The 22,271-nt window shown below is 32.4% G+C and overlaps 1 protein-coding gene across 1 annotated transcript in view; it reads right to left on the reverse strand.

Moving 5' to 3' along the window:
- Positions 1 to 22,271, reverse strand: part of LOC132760128 (rho GTPase-activating protein 45-like) — a 51,137-nt gene that overhangs the window by 14,981 nt on the left and 13,885 nt on the right. The window contains exons 8-23 of the mRNA XM_060752034.1: positions 20,289 to 20,354; positions 18,888 to 18,968; positions 17,958 to 18,143; positions 17,250 to 17,387; positions 16,856 to 16,912; positions 16,250 to 16,383; positions 15,598 to 15,704; positions 13,403 to 13,656; positions 12,347 to 12,478; positions 11,847 to 12,041; positions 11,346 to 11,464; positions 9,662 to 9,742; positions 7,800 to 7,987; positions 7,043 to 7,100; positions 6,424 to 6,505; positions 4,827 to 4,908 (exon numbers count right to left, since the gene is read on the reverse strand). Coding sequence (XP_060608017.1) covers positions 4,827 to 4,908; positions 6,424 to 6,505; positions 7,043 to 7,100; positions 7,800 to 7,987; positions 9,662 to 9,742; positions 11,346 to 11,464; positions 11,847 to 12,041; positions 12,347 to 12,478; positions 13,403 to 13,656; positions 15,598 to 15,704; positions 16,250 to 16,383; positions 16,856 to 16,912; positions 17,250 to 17,387; positions 17,958 to 18,143; positions 18,888 to 18,968; positions 20,289 to 20,354 — 1,960 coding nt within the window. The remainder of the gene's footprint in view (positions 1 to 4,826; positions 4,909 to 6,423; positions 6,506 to 7,042; positions 7,101 to 7,799; positions 7,988 to 9,661; positions 9,743 to 11,345; positions 11,465 to 11,846; positions 12,042 to 12,346; positions 12,479 to 13,402; positions 13,657 to 15,597; positions 15,705 to 16,249; positions 16,384 to 16,855; positions 16,913 to 17,249; positions 17,388 to 17,957; positions 18,144 to 18,887; positions 18,969 to 20,288; positions 20,355 to 22,271) is intronic.

Genomic DNA, 22,271 nt, shown 5'->3' on the forward strand with positions numbered 1-22,271 from the left:
TTCTGACCAAGTTTGATGATGATTGGTTCAAAAATGTGACCACTAGAGTGTTCACAAGGTTTTTTCTATTTATAGCTCCTGTGACCTACTTTTTCATCCGAGATGACCATGTTCGAACTCATCCGAGCTATCACCTAGACAAACATCCTGACCAAGTTTGATGATGATTGGGTCAAAAATGTGACCTCTAGAGTGTTCACAAGGTTTTTCTATTTTTAGCTCTTGTGACCTAGTTTTTCATCTGAGATGACCCATATTCGAACTCATCCGAGCTTTCAACTAGATAAGCATCCTGACCAAGTTTGATGATGATTGAGGCAAAAATGCGACCGCTAGAGTGTTCACAAGCAATTGTGGACGGCCGGACGGACGACGGACGACGGACGACGGACGACGGACATTCATCGATCCTAAAAGCTCACCCTGAGCAAGCTCAGGTGAGCTAAAAAAAATTAAAGAAGTTAGAAGTTAGACATCTAAAGAGATTAGTATATATTTTTCTGCTTGTTATTCTTTAAATGTTATGTAAAATACTGCCTTGGTTCTAAAATTGGATCAACCAAGTAAAAGTATAGGCAATTTCTGCAAGGACATTAAGTTGCCAACAAAATATAACTTGGTAAGACAATAATGCCTGTTCAGACTGCACAAATTTAGTTTGGTAATTAAGTGTTCGAAAATTTCCACTGAAACATAACTTTTTTTTTTAACACACCCATTTAAAAAATAATAAAAGTGTATCACAAAACTAACTGACCAACAGTAAAATTTGGCAAAATCACCTGAACAGTGAAATCAACAGTGACATAAACTACTTAAACGTGACAAAAAATACTTAAAGCACATAACATTAGAGTATGGGAGTTTATGACAAGACCCACTGAAATATGCTACCCACATTAATATGTGACAAAAATTATTCAAACATTAAAAATTAAGTGTGATAAAAGCCATTTAAATCAAGTGTGACACAAACCACTTAAACATTAAAGTTTTAGTGTACCACAAACCACTTCATCATTAACAATTTTTTAGTGTGGCACATATCACTTATACATTTAAATCAAACATTTAAATCAGTGTGACAAAAACCACTTAAATTTTAAAGTTCAAATGTGGCACAAACCACATAAAAATTTAAAACAAACATTCAAAGTGTGACACAAACCACTTAGACATTAAAATTTGAAAAAAATAAGTGTAACACAAATCACTTAAACATTTAAGTTAAGTATGGCACAAACCACTTGTGGCAAAAGCCATAAAAAATTTAAAACAAAAATCAAAGTGTGGCACAAACCACTTTATCATTAAAATTAAATTGTAACACAGTAATAGTGTGTCATAACCCTCACAACCAGGAAGAGTCTTAGAGTGTGACACAACTGGATAACCAAATTAAACATAGGCATTAGGGTGTGACACAACCGAATAACCAAATTAAACATAGACATTATTTGTTTGTTTGTTTATTTTGTTTTACACTTTTTCCCCAACAGTTTTTCAGTCATATAGCAAGTAGTTTCCTAACCATCGTTCCTGGAGAGTTACACCAGTACTAGACTACCTTCCTCCGTGCTAAACTACCAAAGCATCTCCCGGGGATCGAACCCGTGCCAGAGAGGTTACTGGATAAGAAGTCATCCACTCTAACCCCTCGACCACGGAGGCGGTTAAACATAGACATAAGAGTGTGACACAACCGAATAACCAAATTAAACATAGACATTATAGTGTGACACAATCAAATAACCAAATTAAACATAGACATTAGAGTGTGACACAACCTAATAAACCAAATTAAACATAGACATTAGAGTGTGACACAATCAAATAACCAAATTAAACATAGACATTAGAGTGTGACACAACCGAATAACCAAATTAAACATAGACATTAGAGTGTGACACAATAAAATAACCAAATTAAACATAGACATTAGAGTGTGACACAACAGAGTAACCAAATAAAACATAGACATTAGAGTGTGACATAGTCTCACACATATATATTAGGTTGTGATCTTACCCTCCCAATCCATTCCAGAATTGGTACTTTCAAAGCTATAGCCTCTTTTTAACAAATCTAGCAGTAAAATCAAGATTAATGTGATTAGATCTACTGAAATCTGTTTACTTAATTCATATTTTGAAAAAAAAAAAATAACTACTTTTATATTTACAAATTTCCCTAATTGTTGCATTCTAATTCCAAAAAAACACCAAAACAAACAACATTTCATTATTCTTGAAAATAGACATCCTTATATATGTCTTAAATTAATTTAACAATTTAACTTCAAATTCACTGCTGCAACAATATATCTATATGATTAAACAAAACAATATCACTTAAAGCACAATTAAGTACAACAAATTTAATATCTTAAATAAAACCAGTTTATCAATCAAATTACTACTGAAATCATTTTAGAAAATTAGCCTTTGCTGTGAAACCCAGTGTGTAAAACAGAAAACCTTGTGTGAAAAAAAGATAGGCAGACAATTTCATTTTCATTAAAATGATGGCCCTTTCAAAGTATCACAGAAAATATGACTTTATATTTTTAACATTAATTAAACAGGTCTCAAAAGCTTCCATATAAACAACTTTATTCAATAGGAGTGCTACAAAAAATGTATAAATCTTGAATATTAAATTGCTCTTCTTTTAACATTTTTTACAACAACACTCATCATTGCTGTGAGAGTTCAAACCCCATCAGAGACAAGCTGTTGTTTCCTTGAGCAAGACACTTTACTTGATATCTACATGTATTATTAGTTAAGCCTATAAAGAGAAAGTTTGAATACATGTAAGTTTTGTGTTATACAAGAAATTAAGAGTAAGAAGAAGACAATTTATTGAGAGGCTGCAAATGTAACAAGACCTTAGTAGATAATATTTCGATGATTGTAGATATAAAATGCTGTTCTTAAAACAGACCTGGAACATGTTAAAAGTTCAAGCATATAATATAAGAATTAATCAGTTTGTAGGTACAGATTAGATAATGCTTTGATATATGTAAATAGTCATTCAATCATCGCATTCTATACATGTGGACATGCACAGACATCAATATTGCAATCTCTCCCATCTATCAAACTTAAACACATAGGTGCAAGTTAAAAATATCAGAAAACCTGAAAACCATGAATTTATCATTATTTCAATTGGTTTTATACAGAAAAAGAGAGCTTTTGGAAGTAGAGAAAAATCACACAAGTGTCTGAAAACGTGTACCCATGTAAACATCATTTAATAACAACCCGTGACAGTTACAGTTGCAAGATACCAAAACATTGAAGATACCAAGAGAGTTTGAGGATACAAGTGCATTCTGAAGATACCAGAAGAGTCTGAAAATGATGCTATAAGTGTTATCAGAGACTAGAAGAGTTTGAAGATAACAGAAGTTTTTAGATACCACAGATACCAGAAGAGTTTGGAGATATGAGAAAAGTGAGAAGATACACTAACAGAAACAGATAAACAAAACTGCAACAGTATCAAGAAACTGCAACAGAACAATACTAAAATGTATCAAGAAACTGCAACAGAACGATACTAAAATGTATCAAGAAACTGCAACAGATAAACAATACCAAACAGTTTCATGAAACTGCAACAGAACGATACCAAACGGTTTCATGAAACTTCAACAGACAAACAATACCAAACAGTTTCATGAAACTGCAACCGAACGATACCAAACAGTTTCATGAAACTGCAACAGATAAACAATACCAAACAGTTTCAAGAATCTGGAACAGACAAATGATACCTAACTATTTCAAGAAACTGCAACAGATAAACAATACCAAACAGTTTCAAGAATCTGTAACAGATAAATGATGCCAAACAGTTTCAAGAAACTGCAACAGATAAACAATACCAAACAGTTTCAAGAATCTTGAACAGATAAATGATGCCAAACAGTTTCAAGAAACTGCAACAGACAAACAATACCAAACAGTATCAAGAAACTGCAACAGATAAACGATACCAAACAGTTTCATGAAACTGCAACAGACAAACGATACCAAACAGTTTCAAGAATCTGGAACAGACAAATGATACCAAACAGTATCAAGAAACTGCAACAGATAAACAATACCAAACAGTTTCAAGAATCTTGAACAGATAAATGATACCAAACAGTTTCAAGAAACTGCAACAGATAAACAATACCAAACAGTTTCAAGAATCTTGAACAGATAAATGATACGATACCTAAACTGTTTCAAGAAACTGCAACAGATAAATGATACCAAACAGTTTCAAGAAACTGCAACAGATAAATGATACCAAACAGTATCAAGAAACTGCAACAGACAAACGATACCAAACAGTTTTTAGAAATGCAACAGATAAACAATACCAAAAAGTTTAAAGACTTAGGAACAGATAAAATATACTATCATAGCTGACTCAGGAACAGATAAAATATACTATCATAGTTTAAAGATACTGAACAATTTAAAGATACCAGAACAGTCTAAAGATACTAGAACAGTTTAAAAAATACAAGATCATATAAAGATATTGGGACAAATAAAAGATACCAGAACAATTCAACAATATCAGAATAAGAGAAAGATACTGATACAGGTAAAAGTTACTACAATAGTTTAAAGAGATGTTAGATAAAAGATAATGCAGAAGGTTAATAAAAAGATACAGTTTAAAGTTGAAGATGATGGGGATTATGGTAAACACCACTCCAGCCATGTTTTATGTTAAGATCACAATGCTGAAAGAAGACTTTGGGTTAGATTGTATACATGAGCCATTCCCAATATGCACAAGTGCTTTTATTTACCGTCAGAGTTCGCTCGACTACTTGAAGAATCTTTCTTATCAAAATTGGTCGAGCCAGGTAAGATTATTTCTTCTCCTTGTTTCTGTGAAATCAAGTTCAGCAAATATTGAATGAGGATATTAAAAGAAAAAGACTAATCAAGCCTCCATGTACTGCTATAAAATTATGTCTGGGAAAAGGAAGCATCCATAAAGCATAAAAGAATGCTGTTTTTTCTCAGATGACAAAACCTCTATTGCATCTATTTTGAAATTACAGTAATAGTGCCTAGTGAAATGATAGAAATTCAAGTTTTATTTAAATGGAACCTGAAAAAAAATCTGTAAAAATCACGTGTCGCAGTGTTTATATTATTGGAAAGACTACAATGATTAATTACTAATCAAAATAACCTGAAAAACAATCACTTCTCATATTACATATTAGATTATAACATTGAGACACCCTGAAAATTCATCTCTTCTTGTTAAATATTAACCAAACTATATAGAGGAGAATGGAATAAAAAATACAATAAAAGTTCTGAAACAGATAAATAACTTTAACATATAAAACACTTATAAAACTGAATTTGATAAATTCAATAGAAATTCAAGAAATCACGATATCACATAAAATTGCAATGAAAATGCCAGAATTTTAGGTGTTAATTTCAATATTGTAAATGTCATGTCATTTTTGGCTTTAAGTAAGTGTATAAAGTAGGCCATTGTATTTCTTCATCATTCAACTTACTTTATAAATCTAACATATATCAATCATTTCAGTAAATTGGTTATCTATACAACTATACAAGTTGTATTTCTAAAAGAAAAATTGATACATACACATGTTGAATATTTTAATATTATTGGTATATAAACAAGTCGGAACTCTTCCTAAAATTGCTATATACATCACTAGGATATATCGATACATTAATGGGACATATATATAATTGAATATATTGCTCAAGCTGCCCTACAAATATAAATGTACACGAGATATCTCCATTAAATTGCTGCAAACATTGAGGTATGGATATCTCCCCACAAAACTGCTTCATAAACAGGTGGGTGGGGTATCTCCACTACTGGGTAAAATGAAATGCTTCCTGGCAAAGACTTTGATATAACATTTGATGTTAACACAGCTAGCTTTACGACAGTTAACCATTCTAAAACAATCAATATCTTAAATGCTGCCTTGTTTTTTGTACACATTAAACCACATTGTATCAGCTCTATAAAGCTCCTTTAAGCACAAAGCTCTACCAAAACACACATTTCATTTATAATATTTATCTATTTTGAAGCCATAGCTAAGAGAAACAAAAAAAAAGAATGTAATAAAAAAGAATACAAAAACATCTTATTTCTACAAAAATGAAGCTATACTATGTTAAGTAACAGTCAGCTTAAAGGAAAGATAATCTAATGATTGCAATATAGGTTAAACAAAATAAAATAAGATACGCAAAACTAAAAGTATTATGGTATAGTTATAATAAAATCAAATATATTTTCATTTTCTAAAATTTTCAGAAAGAAAAACATTTCTAGGCTAAATATGTTATAAGATTTATCTGCCTTGATCAGCTTTGTTAACAGTTACCCACCTTTGTTGGAGACACGTCACGTAAAGCTGCAGGTGATCGTGGAGGTATCAGCTGTTCCCGTGGCGATAGTGAAATTGTAGCACTGAAATTAGACATGTTAACATACAAGTTTTCTATCAACCTGTTATATTTATGTGTGATAAATGTTTAATTTTAGTCTTCAATGGAAATCAACATGGCCGACGCATTCAAGAAAACTGATAGTAATTTTTTTTATTTGTCTATTTTTATTTATTTATTTTTTTTTGGAGCATAGTGCAATGGATACAGAAATTATTCCATACCAGAAGATAGGAAAGCTTTTATTTCAATATGTGCAAGGCATAAAGCTCTATTTATCAGGGTCTCGGTTTTTAAAGAAACATTTTAGGAACTTAATTGTTTTTTTTACACAAGTACGAGGATTTTGTATCTGGATTTGTTATCAGACAGTGTAACCACAAGACAAATAATTGCTTACATGTTTTTATATTTACCATTAAAACATGTGTTCACTAGAACCTCTAATGTGAATGTCTAATAAAAATCTATTACAAACACATACATAAAATAGAAAGAAAAACAACTCTTTCGCAATAAGACTTAAGAAATATACTCTACATGTAACTTAAAACATTACCTTGGCAAGGTTTCTTTCTTTGGTTCAGATCTCATGGCAGTGTCTGATTGTGACAACTCTAAAAAACACAGCAATAAACATATTGAAATTTTTCAAGTAAGGAAAAATGGCACGCCTCTTTAACTTCAAAGTTATTATCAAAAATGGACAATTCTTCACTCAAAGCATAACCAAGTGAATTATACAAATTTGTTAAGGAGACTGAGAGGAATAATTGAAATTAAATCAGCCCACCAGCTAGATATAAGTTGTTATATAAATTTAGAAACTGTTTTAAATACAAGAAACATCATCAATTCTACAGTTAAACAGACATTTAGTGATTTTATCTAGTCTAACAATTTTCCCAAAACATGTAAAGATATGCCAACTTAACCCTAACAATATGGCTGTTTACTCATGAAGATATTGGAAGCTATGGGTGTAAACAACATGTCAATGTAGCTAGTTTGGGGTAAATTCTAAAGTTTGAATGTCAACTGTGTCTGGAAATATGCCACTGGAGTTATATACCTTGAATAGATTATATGAAGTACAAGGGTGCTGGATAGTAATTTGGTAATTTTACAAAAAACTTTCCATTATCCACAAGATCAAATGAGTGTAATGTCTGTGTTTTAAACTCCAAATTCAGTTTAATCTTATTTAATTTTTGGAAAATCTTTTTGCTCATGTGTCATTAAATTTACATCAATTGTTATATTTAACAATAATCTAATGTCTGAAATAGACAGCAAACAAGATGGTAAAACAATACCTATGGTGGCAGGCTGTGGTACTTGAAGGATGTTTCTTTTCTCCATAGGTTCTACAAGAGTCTCCCCGTGAATAAGCTGATGGTCTTCTCTTGGCCCAAACAAACTTTCTGCATGAACTATTAAAAGTTCAACAACTCTGGTCTGATGAGGAGTGTCCACTAAACACGCCAATGATGCATTACCTCCCCTGAAAATTTGAATTGGTCACATTTAACTTTTCTGCCAAATTTTTACTAAAACACATCTAAAACAGGATACAGTAAAAACTCGCTAATGAGACCAATGAAGGGTCTTTACAAATCTGGTTTAATAACGGGTTGGTCTCATAAATGTGTTTGAGCAAACAGAAAACCAGGAAATATATGAAGGGGTACCATGCACTGTACACATGTTTAATTCTGGGCTAACCTATTTCAAATGAGAAGATATAAAGCATACGCTTTTATTTTCACTTATTTTCTTTTATTTTTTTACATTATAAAACTTTTAAACTTCTTTAGAGATACAAAATGTATTATGAATGTCTTTAAACACAAACATATTTTTACATTCTTTTTAAAAGAATGACATGACTTACTCAGTTAAATCACCATTTCACTACAAAACACACCAAACAAGTAACATTTCATTATTTTCACCGTTTTCATCGCCGATAACAACTTCAAAAAAATAATCATATCAAGTTTATGTTTGTTTAAAATTATGGAACGAAAGAGATAATGATAGCAGCAACACCTCTAAAAACTTATTGAAAGTTTTCGGTTCAATAGTTTGTTGTTTTTATCCTCAAGTTATGACATTAAAGGTGTGAAATTAAGAAATTATCGGCAATATTATTGATCATTTCCGGGTTTGATACAGAGTGACCTTGACCTCAATCGTAAATTGGATGTCGTTAAATGTCGTAAAACTAGGACAACTGTTGTTTACACCATGTGTCAAAAAGATTTCAGCAATATACATGCATGTCAATATCAAGGTGAGAAAGTGCCCGCGGTCGTATTTATGGGTTTCCAAATGTACATAATTTACGAAGTGGGACTGAATTTACTGGTCGTATTACGGAATAACGGGGTTGTCTCAAAATCGGGGTTGTCGACCATTTAAATAAAAAATAAAAAAATCGGGTCTTTAAAAAATCGTTCGTATTAGCGGGTTGGTCTTGAAAACTGGGTGGTCGTAAAGCGGGTTTTTACTGTAGGTGGAAATATAAGACCAAAAAAGAAACTACATTATTTTCTGGAATTTCAATCAAAACAAAGACATGACTGTGACATGAATGAAGTTTCAAATGAATACCTTCTGTGGCTCATGGGATCTGAAGTTCCCATCAAATTTAACAAAGTGATTCAAGTAGAATAGCAGGGTAGGATAGCCTGCTGTTTTGTAAATAGTAAAGCTGTAATGTATAAGGCTTGTTCATGCCACACACTGAGAAATAATTTAATATTAATCTGTCTCAAAAATTTTCCTTCAAAAATGCTGACCTTTGCCAATTTAGTGATGACCTTTTCAAGTTTAATTCTTGCCATTATACAAACCTTTAAAAAGAAGTTGGAGACACAAGAAACTAATACCTTTAACTTTTAAAATGTGGCTTTGTACACAGTGTTTGTAGAAATATGAAAAATTTCAAACATTTAATACTGAGGCCTTGAATACGACTTAATTTAGTAACCACTCAACACTTTCATTAATTGTTAACATAATAAGAATCAAGCCATGTTTACTTTAATACATGTGACTGCATTATTTTGTTCTTTTTTGTTTTCATAACAATCAATTTTGGTTCATTTATATATATGTATACATTGATTAAAACATGTCATGTTATATGATCCATTCTATGGGTAGTACTTACTGTGGTCTCAGTAATGTTGGTCCAAATACAATTCCAAGATTGCTTGCATTCATCTGATTTTGTTCTGCATATGAGGCCACTCTGTCATGAAATTTACATCAAAATTACATATTAAAATAACATATACCTCAAAATAATAAGAGCATTTGCATGTAGTGTCTTAATAACAAATTTACATAAATATTCTAAGTTAAAAAGGGGCGTAACTCCTAAAAATATTGTTTTCAGAAGATTGCCCCTTGTCAAAATTACATATAACTCAAATTAAAATAACAAATATCTCAAAACAACAAGGGAATCCGCATGCAGTGTTTAACACTTCTCTGTTAATAACAAACTTTCAAGTTTAAAAAGGACATAACTCCTAAAAATACTGCTTTCAGGAGAATGCCCCTTGTCTAACAACTGAAAAATTAAAATAGGGCATAACTCCTGAAACATTTCAAAATTATGCCATGTTTGAGTAAAATATATGAGAATTTACATTTTAAAAACTGATCATTACAGCACATTTACCAAATAAATGGTGTAAATTGTAAAAAATGAACTTGGTCACACTGAAAGAAAGTTTTGTTGTTGTTTTATTCTTCTATTTTTCAATTTGCTCAAATTTTAGCAGTAGACTGAAGTCTTTATCAAAGACTAGAAATGTGTCCATAGGACACGGATGCCCCCACACGCCACTGTTCTGTCAATCTTATGACTCTAGGTCAAATATTTTTTGGACTACATGTGCCACAAGTTGAAAACTAAAAATCGACAAAGGGCCATAATTCTGTTAAATTTGGTCGCAGCAAAAATTCCTTCCTTTACTACCATCTACACATTAAGGTTGTTAATCCCTGGAAGTTTAAGCAAAATCTGCCATCCGGTTTAAGAGGAGTTGCGTTCACAAAATTTCTACATAGTATATAATGAAAAAATCAACAAAGGGCCATAATTCTGTTAAATTTGGTTGCAGCAAAAATTCCTTTCTTTACTACCATCTACACATTAAGGTTGTTCATCCCTGGAAGTTTAAGCAAAATCTGCCATCCGGTTTAAGAGGAGTTGCATTCACAAAATTTCTACATAGTATATAGTGAAAAAATCAACAAAGGGCCATAATTCTGTAAAATTTAGTCGCAGCGAAAATTCCTTCCTTTACTACCATCTACACCTGAAGGTTGTTCATCCCTGTAAGTTTAAGCAAAATCTGCCATCCGGTTTAAGAGGAGTTGCGTTCACAAAATTTCTACATAGTATATAGTGAAAAAATCAACAAAGGGCCATAATTCTGTAAAATTTGGTTGCAGCAAAAATTCCTTTCTTTACTACCATCTACACATTAAGGTTGTTCATCTCTGTAAGTTTAAGCAAAATCTGCCATCCGGTTTAAGAGGAGTTGCGTTCACAAAATTTCTACATAGTATCTAGTGAAAAAATCAACAAAGGGCCATAATTCTGTTAAATTTAGTCGCAGCGAAAATTCCTTCCTTTACTACCATCTACACATTAAGGTTGTTCATCCCTGTAAGTTTAAGCAAAATCTGCCATCCGGTTTAAGAGGAGTTGCGTTCACAAGATTTCGGGACGTACGGACGGACGGACGGACAAGTGCAACGCTATATGCTCCCACATTGTGGGGGCATAAAAACAATATCCTGGAATTTTACCAGAAATTTATGATAAACAATGAAATTACCTTTGTAGATGATGCATGAGTACACCACAAGTTTTCCTGTTAGAGAAGGGCAGTTTATCAATCAGATCATGTAGTCTCTCTACAGTATGTTCCTTGTCTGTCCCACCTGACATATTCTCCTGCAAACAGTAAAAGCAATGATCTGTTAGTTATTCAAACATCCCTAAAATTTCTTTAATATCTGATATTATTCAAAAAGCAGTGAAAATATATATATATTTTTTTTCAAAAATAGTACATGATGAAGGATTAAGGCATACTTCTTAGACCACCTAACAGTATATCTTGGATATCAAACCAGTAATTACCAATTTCTCCTCAAGTGACCAACTACTAATCTCCAACATGATTTCTTAGTAGGCTTTAAGAGACAAATGACTAATAGACTTGATTTTCAAGATAAATTGTTATGAGCAATCATTACAAATCTAATGCTCTCCCTTTTTAGCTAAGTGGGAGAACTTCTCTAAAGATAAAAAGACATCTATATCGAGTTTATACCTTAGCCACTTGCACAAAGCTCTGGTAGAGTTTAAATGTAAGAAGTGGTTCAGGTAACTGTCTCAGGTACAGTTTAAGCACATTTGAAATCACATTAGGGTTTTCGGCATCCAAGTTCACTGATTCAGGGTCACTCTCAAACTTCTGACACAGATTCTCTACAGTGCTTTTAACACCAGACACTCTGTATATTCCCTGGAAAATAGAAGAGAACAATCAACATTAACTTTTAAAATCATGGCAATCAGAACACAAAACTCACTGTGGAAGATCAGTACACACAACATATTCCCCAATGAGAAAAAAAACTATGTTGTCTTAAATAAGCCCGGTGCTTTCTTTTCAAATTTAACAAAAAAGCCCTGGTTTATGTCCAGAAAGTGTACTTGATAGTGGTTCAATGAATTATACTTTCTTTCAAAACAAGGCTCACTTTAAATTCATAATGTCTTATTATGTGTATGAGTATGAAGTACACTGGCCTAACAAGCGTATATTACCTTCACAGTAATTCCTCGTTTCTCAACTTCTTTCAGACATTTAGATATGATCGGTGGTATGGCTGAATGGTAGTGTTCTACTTGCTCCTGGAAATCTACACCAAATGTTGTATTTCTTCTCCTACCATGACGCTGTAAAATTTACAACATTATTCATTGTAAATTTTTACTGCAGCAAACATAATCTAACAATCTAAAGTAAGTATCAAATAAACTTTAATAAAGCAAAACAGAAGCAGTGACCTGGCAGTCCAGGAGTCAGTTTTCCATCCAAGGAATAGTACATTTAAGCCCTTTTCTGCATAAACATCAATGTTTTTCAGATGAAACAAGCACCTTTTAGTTACATGAAGTGGGTTACAGTGATTTAAGTAATTAGCTAGTGTCACAGTTTAACTTAAATAAATATTCTTAACTCTATCCAGTTTATTTCAGCAATTCACGTACAATTTAACGAAACAGTCAGATCTTGCATCATTGGACATGTCATTATTGATATCTAAATTTATTATTCTTTACTGTAAAATACACAATTAAATGATTATTTTACTAAACAAAATCTTAATATTTACCAAGTCAAAAATTTCAGTAACTCTTTAATGTGAAAAAGGTTAATCTTTCAAATGAGCATTTATTTCACATAACCTGTTAAAGACCCTGTAACACATTTTTTTCATGGTTTTATTTCATAAATATGATGCTCAAATTAAGATTTGTCAATATTGTAAGTTCCAATAAGCATTATTTATAAAGATATTACCGATTTTAATATTTCATGTAAATAAAGGGAGATAATTAGAAATTTATTTTCTATAAAATCTAAGTCAAATTTTCCAATAAGAAATGAATGCATATAATTTATTGATTAAATATAATGTGCTTAAATATTTGCAGTACACATTTTACATATTCTTCGATGTTTGAAAATTGTTTTACTTGCATAATTATATACATATATATATTTTTGCAAGTGTGGTATACAGACAGTAACAATATCAATCACAAAACATACAGGATCTTTAAATCTACAACAGTAATATATTATAAAATATCAACCTTGACTATTGACTGCACATCAACTTGATCGGTTCCTGGCACAGCTAGCAGTTGTTTAACACCTGGGGAAACATTATCCTCAATAAGGTCATCCATTGACCCTGATAGCACCATTTTCTTATGACCTGCTGGATAAGGGCTATTACTGGGGCTCGAATCCAACGACTTGCTACTACCACTCTGGCTGTCTGTGTCACTGTTGGGTACGACACCCTGTGGGGTCCATGCCCCTCTCACTGGTACCCTGTATTTATCTGATAAAGTAAAGAGTACATTTGTTTTTATCTTTGCATTTGGTAAAATTTCATTTGATGTGAATGAATGAAAAGCAAATTAGATATTGTTTGATGAAGAATAAGAAAAATGTGATTGTAGGAATCTTGCAATTTTTTCCACCTTTTCTAGTGCTTTGTTGTCATCTCAGTGCAATAAACAAGATTGCATTCGAGAAAAATGCTATGCCACCGCATGGTTCAAATTTCATAGCTGTACATCAAAGGACAAGAAAGTACATGTAGGTCACATCATCAAAATCTAGGTCACCTGATATCAAAGTTCAATTTTGCAACTAAAACTGTGCATATGGTCAAAATGTCATTGCTGTACATCAAAGGACAAGAAAGTAGGTCACTGTCCCCTTGGGCAAGGCATAATTTTGACCCAAGGGTTTAATTCAAAACAATCTTGATACAGGTCCACCAAACAACATTTCAAGTCAAATATCTAAGCTAAAACTTTCTCCCATTCAGAAAACATTTGTTTTATTTTCTGTTTTTACTATGTGTACATAATGAGAATCACTGCCCCCGGGCAGGGCCAATTTTGACACCAGAGGAAAAATTTGAACAACTTTGGTAGAGGACCTATAAATGATATTATATATCAAACATCAAAGCTCTTTTTTGTTTTTTCACTATATGTACATAATGAAAATCAATGACCCCCGGGGCGGAACCAATTTTGACCCCAGAGCTATAATTTGAACAATCTTGCTAGAGGTTCACTACACAATGTTTCATGGAAAATATCTTAACTCTAGCCTTTGTAAATTTAGAGAAGATGATTTTTTAAGTTTTTACTATACACATATAATGACCCCCAGGGCGGGGGCAATTTTGACCCCAGGGCTATAATTTGAACAATCTTGCTAGAGGTTTACTACACAATGTTTCATGCAAAATATCTAACCTCTAGCATTTGTCAATTGCTAGAAGAATTTTTTTAAAGTTTTTACTATATACATATAAGGAAAACCAATGACCCCGGGGCGGGGCCGATTTTGACCCCAGGGGTATAATTGGAACAATCTGGGTAGAGGTCTACCAGAAAATGCCTTATGCAAAATATCTAAGCTCTAGGCCGTTTGGGTCTTTACAAGAAGGTGTTTTAAGTTTTTACTATATGTACATATAGTGAAAATCAATGACCCCAGGGTGGGGCCGATTTTGACCTAAGGGCTATAATTTGAACAATTTTGGTAAGGGTCTACCAGACGTTGCCTTATGCAAAATATCTAAGCTCTAGGCCTTTTGGGTTTTTACAAGAAGGTATTTTAAATTTTTACTATATGTACATAGTGAAAATCAATGACCCCCGGGGTGGGGCCAATTTTGACCCCAGGGCTATAATTTGAACAATCTTGTTAGAGGTCTACCAGACAATGCCTTATGCAAAATATCTAAGCTCTAGGCCTTTTGGGTCTTTACAAGAAGATTTTTTAAATTTATTCTTATAATTCCTTTTGGTTGCCATGGCAACCAGATTTCTGCATGGAATGAAATTCTTTGAACAACTTTGGAAGTTCTTCACCCAAGGAACAATCCTGCCAAGTTTGGTTGAAATTGGACTAGTGGTTTTTCACAAGAAGATTTTTTAAGTTCACTATATAATCTATATAACACACACACAAACACACACACAAACACACACACACACAGGTGAATCGCTATATGCCACCGCATCGCAGATGCTGCGGTGGCATAATAACTGGTTAACTCCTATAAAATTTAGGACTTTACCCATTACTGCACTAAGGTGACTAAGTGTAGATGTACAGAAAATACAATACACACAAAATGAGATAAAACTCCATAAACCCTTTCCTTATCTATGAACCCTTATTTTTTTGGGACACCAGCTTCACAAAGAAATTTATGACAACACGTACACTTATTACCAAAGACACAGTAACTAACCTTGTCTCCTAGGTGAACTAAGATTGGGAGAGGATTCTCCTGACTGATGATCTGATGGTTCTGACTCATTAGACTGTGTACTCACTTTCCTGTTACCAACATCACCTCTGTAAAATAAATGTACAAATTAGGGAACTAGTCTACAAAATAATGAAAATCTTTTATCACATGACGTTGCTTGTTTTTAATGAAAATTTATCATTACATACTTCTTTATTAATAACTATTATATTGACATTTCATATAAAATGGCATATCAAACAGGGATTCTGTTGCTTTCTGGCATTTGAAATCATATGACATTAAATTTGTTGCCCTTTCTGACAGTTTTACATTCAACTTGGACCAGAAAATGCTATCAAATTCACTCAGGCTAATTTTTTTTACACTTTCTTGGACACATTTAGATATATTACATCAATCTGAGATAATGTATTTTTACATCACACCACCACTATAAAAGCCATACAGTAACTTTTCAGCTTTACTGGTAGATGACAACCTCAGGTGCACCTCTGTGCATCCACATGCATTATTTCAGACACAAGTGGTCACCCCAGCAGCCAAACCAACCTGCCATAAGTCAGGTGTACAGCTTTCTCACAAACATACAAACAAATCATGTTCCATAACTACATAACATAAGACTCACTTAGCACTATAAGGCTCAAATTTAAACTCTTCATATTGAATGTGTGATGTGGTAGACATTGGTAGCCGGCGTACAAACTCCCCATACTGGCTCCCAGCTTCATAACGTTTACTGGCCTCACATAGAGTATGGTACTGTAACAAAAAACATTCATTTAAAATATATGTGTATTTCGATTGTTTTGGATGTTTATTCTGGAATGTAGAGAGTAAATAAATTTTCATGTAAGGTAAGAGCAAGAGTTTCACAAAGAAATGTACAGGATAAATGTGATAATTTGCAATTCTTTTGCAAAATATGACTAAATTTACTATTTGTATCACCATATATCTGCTCCTCCATTTACAAAGTATGGCTTACCCCATATTCTACAAGCTATTTACTCCTTAAGATACTGATAGTTAGCTTAATTTATACATCATTTGTGCACTTGAGAACATTATTACTGTTCAAACACTTTCATAATTTTCGTATTTGGAGGTGTACTTCTTAAATGCATACATTTTACAGTTCCGTTAATTTTAAAACAAATCAAAAACTGAAATAAGTCTATCATTAAAATGAAGACTATTCTACAATTATATACAAGTAGAACATGGTTCTTACCTGAACAGGTACAGGTGCAGATACAGTTTGTAACAACTGGAAATAATCTATCGTCACCTGAAACATTGTTTAGATAGAGACATAGATATCTAGCCTAGCAATAAATACTGAACATACAATTACATTCAATGCTTAATTAAAATGTTTCTTTATGTGCACATGAAAAGGCTTTTTTCCTTCTAATTCTTCTAAGAGGGATCACAGAAAATGTGCACTTTTCCTCTAAAATTAAATTTACATCAGGTTTTCTTTTCCCTATTTGCAAAAGTAATGTGTTATTTTCCTCCAATATAAGGGACTTGCCCAACACCTACCTAAACAGAATATTTGAACTTATGTACTTTAGATGTATACCCAATGCCACTCACAGCACCCAGGACATTAAAGTTTATACCTTTTTAATGACTTGATCAGAAAGCAATATTTGATCTCGTATGGCAGCTAGATGTTCAGTTTTGATCTTCTGTAAATCAGCTTGTCTATTATTTGCCTCGGCTACACAAGCTTTATAGGTTGTTTCAGCCTCAGCTGCCTACAAAAAATAGTCATACTCATTTTAATACAATTAACATCATATTCAATCATGCTATTTTCTTATCAATCGCAAGAAAATTCATGTAAAAATCTTGTTTGCGCGAATCACTTTTATCATCAACTTACTTCTTTAAGATGATTTACAGATTATATCATTATAACCAAATCAATATTGGCTACCGTTTTCATTTAATTTTTCTTTTAGACACAATATATAACCTAAAGAGATACCATACAATTTTTACATTAACCTTACACTTATTAGCAACCAGTGCCCTCTGCATTCTACATGCAAACATGATCCAAGAACCTAATATAACCCTATGCATCATGATAAAATCTTCCATTCTTGCCTCCAAAATACTACCTTGAAATGCCATAAAAGAGACTCTTATAACTATCAGCTGTACTGATATATACCTTGTAAACGATTTTCAACCTTAAACAAGTATCTATTTATAGAAATCTCTTTAAATGGCTTGTAATTGTGCCCTCTTCTGAGCTCCTACATGCATATATCTTAGACAAGATTTTAAGCTTTAACACCATTTATTAGTCCTTTTCTTACCTTATGACTAGCATCATCTTCAGCTCTCTTTTTCTTGTCTATTTTTGCTGACAGATTACTCGAACTGCTACTGTGACTCAGAACATCAGACTCAGTTTTCATGGAAAGCTCTTTGGCTTTTTCATATTCCTGTTGCCTAGTTACATACAATGTCTGTGCCTTTCTAAGGTTGTTCACTGATTCTTGCTATTATATATGAAAGGAAAAAAATATTCTTCTGGAACACAATACTATCTCTTTTATATGTTTCAACGAACCTGCTGTTAGCCCTTTCAATTCATGTAGGGATAATACTGGTACTTGTTATATAGAGCCAGGCCAGCCAGATCATCCATGAAATTGGCCTCACTGGTTTCAATACTGTTAGCTGATCAATTTCAGCATTTCAAAATTGAAATCCCCCCTCCCTTATTCACAAACTTCCTCACAAGGGACAGTCCTGCCACTTACAAGGAACAGTTCCCTCCTTCACAAGGGACAGTTACCCCATTCACAAAGGACAGTCCGCATATTCACAAAGGACAGTCTCCCTATTTGCAAGGGACATATCCATCAATCACTAGGGACAGTCCCCCATTCACAACACACAGTTCCCCCATTGACAAGGGACAGTTTACAAATTGTCAAGGGACAGTTTCAAGATAAGTTTATTATACAGTACAAAAATAATTGTCCTCTAAAATATTATTTACTTTTGACCCTAAAATTACACTGAAAGAAAACAGAAATCAAACAGAAACCAGTCTAACTTAGTCACTAACATACATACAAAATTTCTATAACAAATGGCAACAATCTTTAAACATACATACAAGAAAATATACCTACAAAATTTGTCCACACAAACAGATTTAAAACAGTAATAAATTGAATCAAATTCTATCATAATTATCATACAGAAATAATTTCACAATTCTAAAAATAACCCACCATTTTCTTGACTTCTTTGTTCCAGGTTTCCTTCAGCAGTTTTCTTGTCTTGTCATGCTCATTTCTCCTTGCAGTCAAAGGCTTGAAATATAAAATCAGTCTTTCATTAGATTAAATACTGTAACCCAATTTATATTCGCGAATACAAATTTTCGCGTTTTGCCGATGTCGGACATATTCGCGAATATTAATTTCTGCGTTTTCTTGATTTCCGAAAAAAAAAAATTCGCGGATTGGGAAGTCCGATTGGGCAGTAAAATCCATTAGCCAACTATTAATCTTCAATAATTGAGATCATTTTTGGTGTCTTTAATGGGATTAACAATACGCTAGCCTTATATTGTACATGTATTGGTAAGTGAAGTGTGGTCACAATTCAGCAAAAAAATTCTCTATATATGTACATGTACGCATCGTTCGTCTTCATTTTATCTAGAAAAGTCTTTAAGAAATTCAATTTAAGCGTTTCATAAAAAAAATACCTTCTCAAATCAGGGATCGAACCCACGCCGAGAAAATTATGTTATATGAGTCCGCAATCTAAACAATTGAGCTATACAGGCTGTTAAGTTTAAAGGGTAAAAATCGATACAAGTATGAAACCATTTTGTATTTCACTGTTTGTAATTATGTACACCCAATACCCTTTTGTGATGCTCGATAGGTTTATACCACCTTTGTCTTACCAATTCACTCAAACAATCCAAAAAACAATAGCCTTTTGTGATGCTCGATAGTTTTCTCACTTTTGTCAAACGATTTATTCAAACATATATTTTAAAATAAGTGCGAGTACTTTGTATGCATATAATTAGTATAGAAGTGTAAATATGAAGAAACTTAAAACTGACACATGCTCCGTATAGTACCCTATACGGAACGTGATTGACAATTGGCCTACTAGTATTTCATAAACTGTATTAAAATGTGGATGTTTATTTTGATTGCTATATTGACATAGAGTTCTTTTGATATTTATAAAATAGTAGTAGTTTACTTGGTTTGTGTTTTTATTGCTTTATACAATTCATTACTTCCTAACAGGTGCCCGTAAAATTCGAATATATCCGGTCAAGTAGCTTTGCATAACCACGTCTAAAATAAAAATTTCTCTCCAATTTATTCGCGAAATCGTGCGGACTTATTCGCGCAAACAAATATTCGCGCTTCGTGGCCATCCGCGAATAAAGCGAATATTAATTGGTCGCGAATATTCGTTGGGTTACAGTATCTGTAATCTTTCCATTACATAAAGCGAGAATCCAACAAATTCAATGTAGTCTCTGTCAAGTTGTTATAATGTTATGTTTTTGTCAGAAGGATATGTTGTTTTATTCAGTGTTTTTTGTTATTGAATTGTTTTACCAGTTTGAAACTAAACTGGTATTCTTATATATTTACCTCAACAAACTTGGTGGTCTGTAATAAAGTAAAAGTTGCTTGGCACGTCTTGGCATACTCCACATCCTGAAGTATAATTTGTTTTTAATCAACACAAAGTAAAATAATTAAGAAAAAGTACACAGCTCTGAGGGTCTCAAAGCATTATAGTGACCGATCAGTCAGCCTGCAAACATTTAACAAACCTGAGCCGAAGGGGGGACTATGAGGTCACTATATTGCGATAAGGTCCGAAGTAATGTGTACTATTTCTTACATAAATTGCACTGAACTAGAACAAAATGGTCAAAGTACAAGCATAATGCGCATTTTGTAAAACTCTTCCTTGTGGTAATACACCACTAAATGTTAGTAGTCTGACAAACCTCTCAGATGGTCACTATACAATTTAGTCAGACTGCTGACGTCATATTAAATACTATACTAATTAAACGCCCACTGACACTCCTATAGATAAAGACAGAACATATTTATGTAAGGTAGATTTCTTTATATGTTCCCTTCTAAAGCCATATTAGTTTATTACAACATTGACTAAATTTATCACTTGTACTAGAATTATTAACATACAATGTAACTAGTAAAGAACATCTTTTCTTCACCTGCTCTGTTGCAAAAACTATTGTATTGATAGCTCATTAGCTGACAGTTCTATTAGAATAGTTTTTCATATCATTTTAAACAACTATAATGAATATTAAAAAAGTTGTTCATATCTTTTAAACACTATAATGAACATAGCTTAATGCATCCAACAAATCACTGCAAAAGTTACATACCGTAACACATAATCAGCTGATGAAATGATTTGATAAGAATTGTAAAGTGAGTAAAAAATAGATTTTGGTGGAATTTGGTTTATGAATTCAACAGTTTCTTTCCAATATAAGAATTTAGTTTCTTTTCAATACAAGATGATGTTCTTAACATGCTGAAAATCATTTAAACAAGTAAATCCCATATATTAGTTAGTTTCCAAATCTAAACATAACACTCACAATGATGTAAATTAACTAATATGTAACAGTAAATTCCCTTATTTCGTTATCAAAAAGAAATTTGTTTTGTCGAGTTTTACAAGTTTGCCAGTATTTTCTGCAATACACAAGCAGGTGCTGTTACCATACAAGTATCCCTGGAATCCAATACAAACTTGTTTCTCCACAAGTTACTTTAAACTTCTCCACATGATATCAGCTTGGAGCAGAAGCAGACGGCAAGTGGCATTAGATATGTTGTCAGCAAGATCATCACATAAAAACATATGTTTAGCCAAAGACTCATTCTCAAGAGTAAAGTATAAATACATGTAGACTTGCCTTAACAGCTAAATGGTAAAGTTTAATGGGCAAGCTAAAAATACATAACATGTACGAGATGCCAAATATGATGCTAAACAAAATTGTCAGATCCTGACTAAGACTTTTAATTATATATAACATATTATTAAATTACGCTATTTCTAGAAAAGGCATTAACTAATAAATGGCAACAGACCACAATGTCAGGAAATGGTTGCAAATATAAGTACCAAATAAATACACTTTGTATAATAGTTTTTTTTTTATCATGCATTCAACTTTATATATCATCACAAATTTCATGCTTATAAATGTATTATTCTTTACAGTTTATAGAACATTAATATACAATTCATGTTATTATTATACTGTATTAAGTATTAAGTTTATTATAGGCTCACCATAATAATATATCCTCCAAAAAAGGTAAGTAAGTAAAGTATAAAGACACATGTATGTAATGTATACAATTGTATACCAGTTTCAAATATACTTTAGAGACAAAATGCTCAACATGCAAAGAAAATTATTCCTTTTTTTTTTTAAAACATAAAAAATTCAGTTCTCCTTGCTTTTCTAACTAATAAAATTTACTTTAAAATTTAACTTTTAGGCGTCAAGGTCAAATCTAAATCTGTTCATAAGACGTTCACTTCAAGATTATTTCAAGGTTTAATCTAAC

This window comes from Ruditapes philippinarum, unplaced genomic scaffold (genome assembly GCF_026571515.1).
Source record: "Ruditapes philippinarum isolate M1 unplaced genomic scaffold, ASM2657151v2 ctg3111_1_1_1_1, whole genome shotgun sequence".
NCBI lineage: Eukaryota > Metazoa > Mollusca > Bivalvia > Venerida > Veneridae > Ruditapes > Ruditapes philippinarum.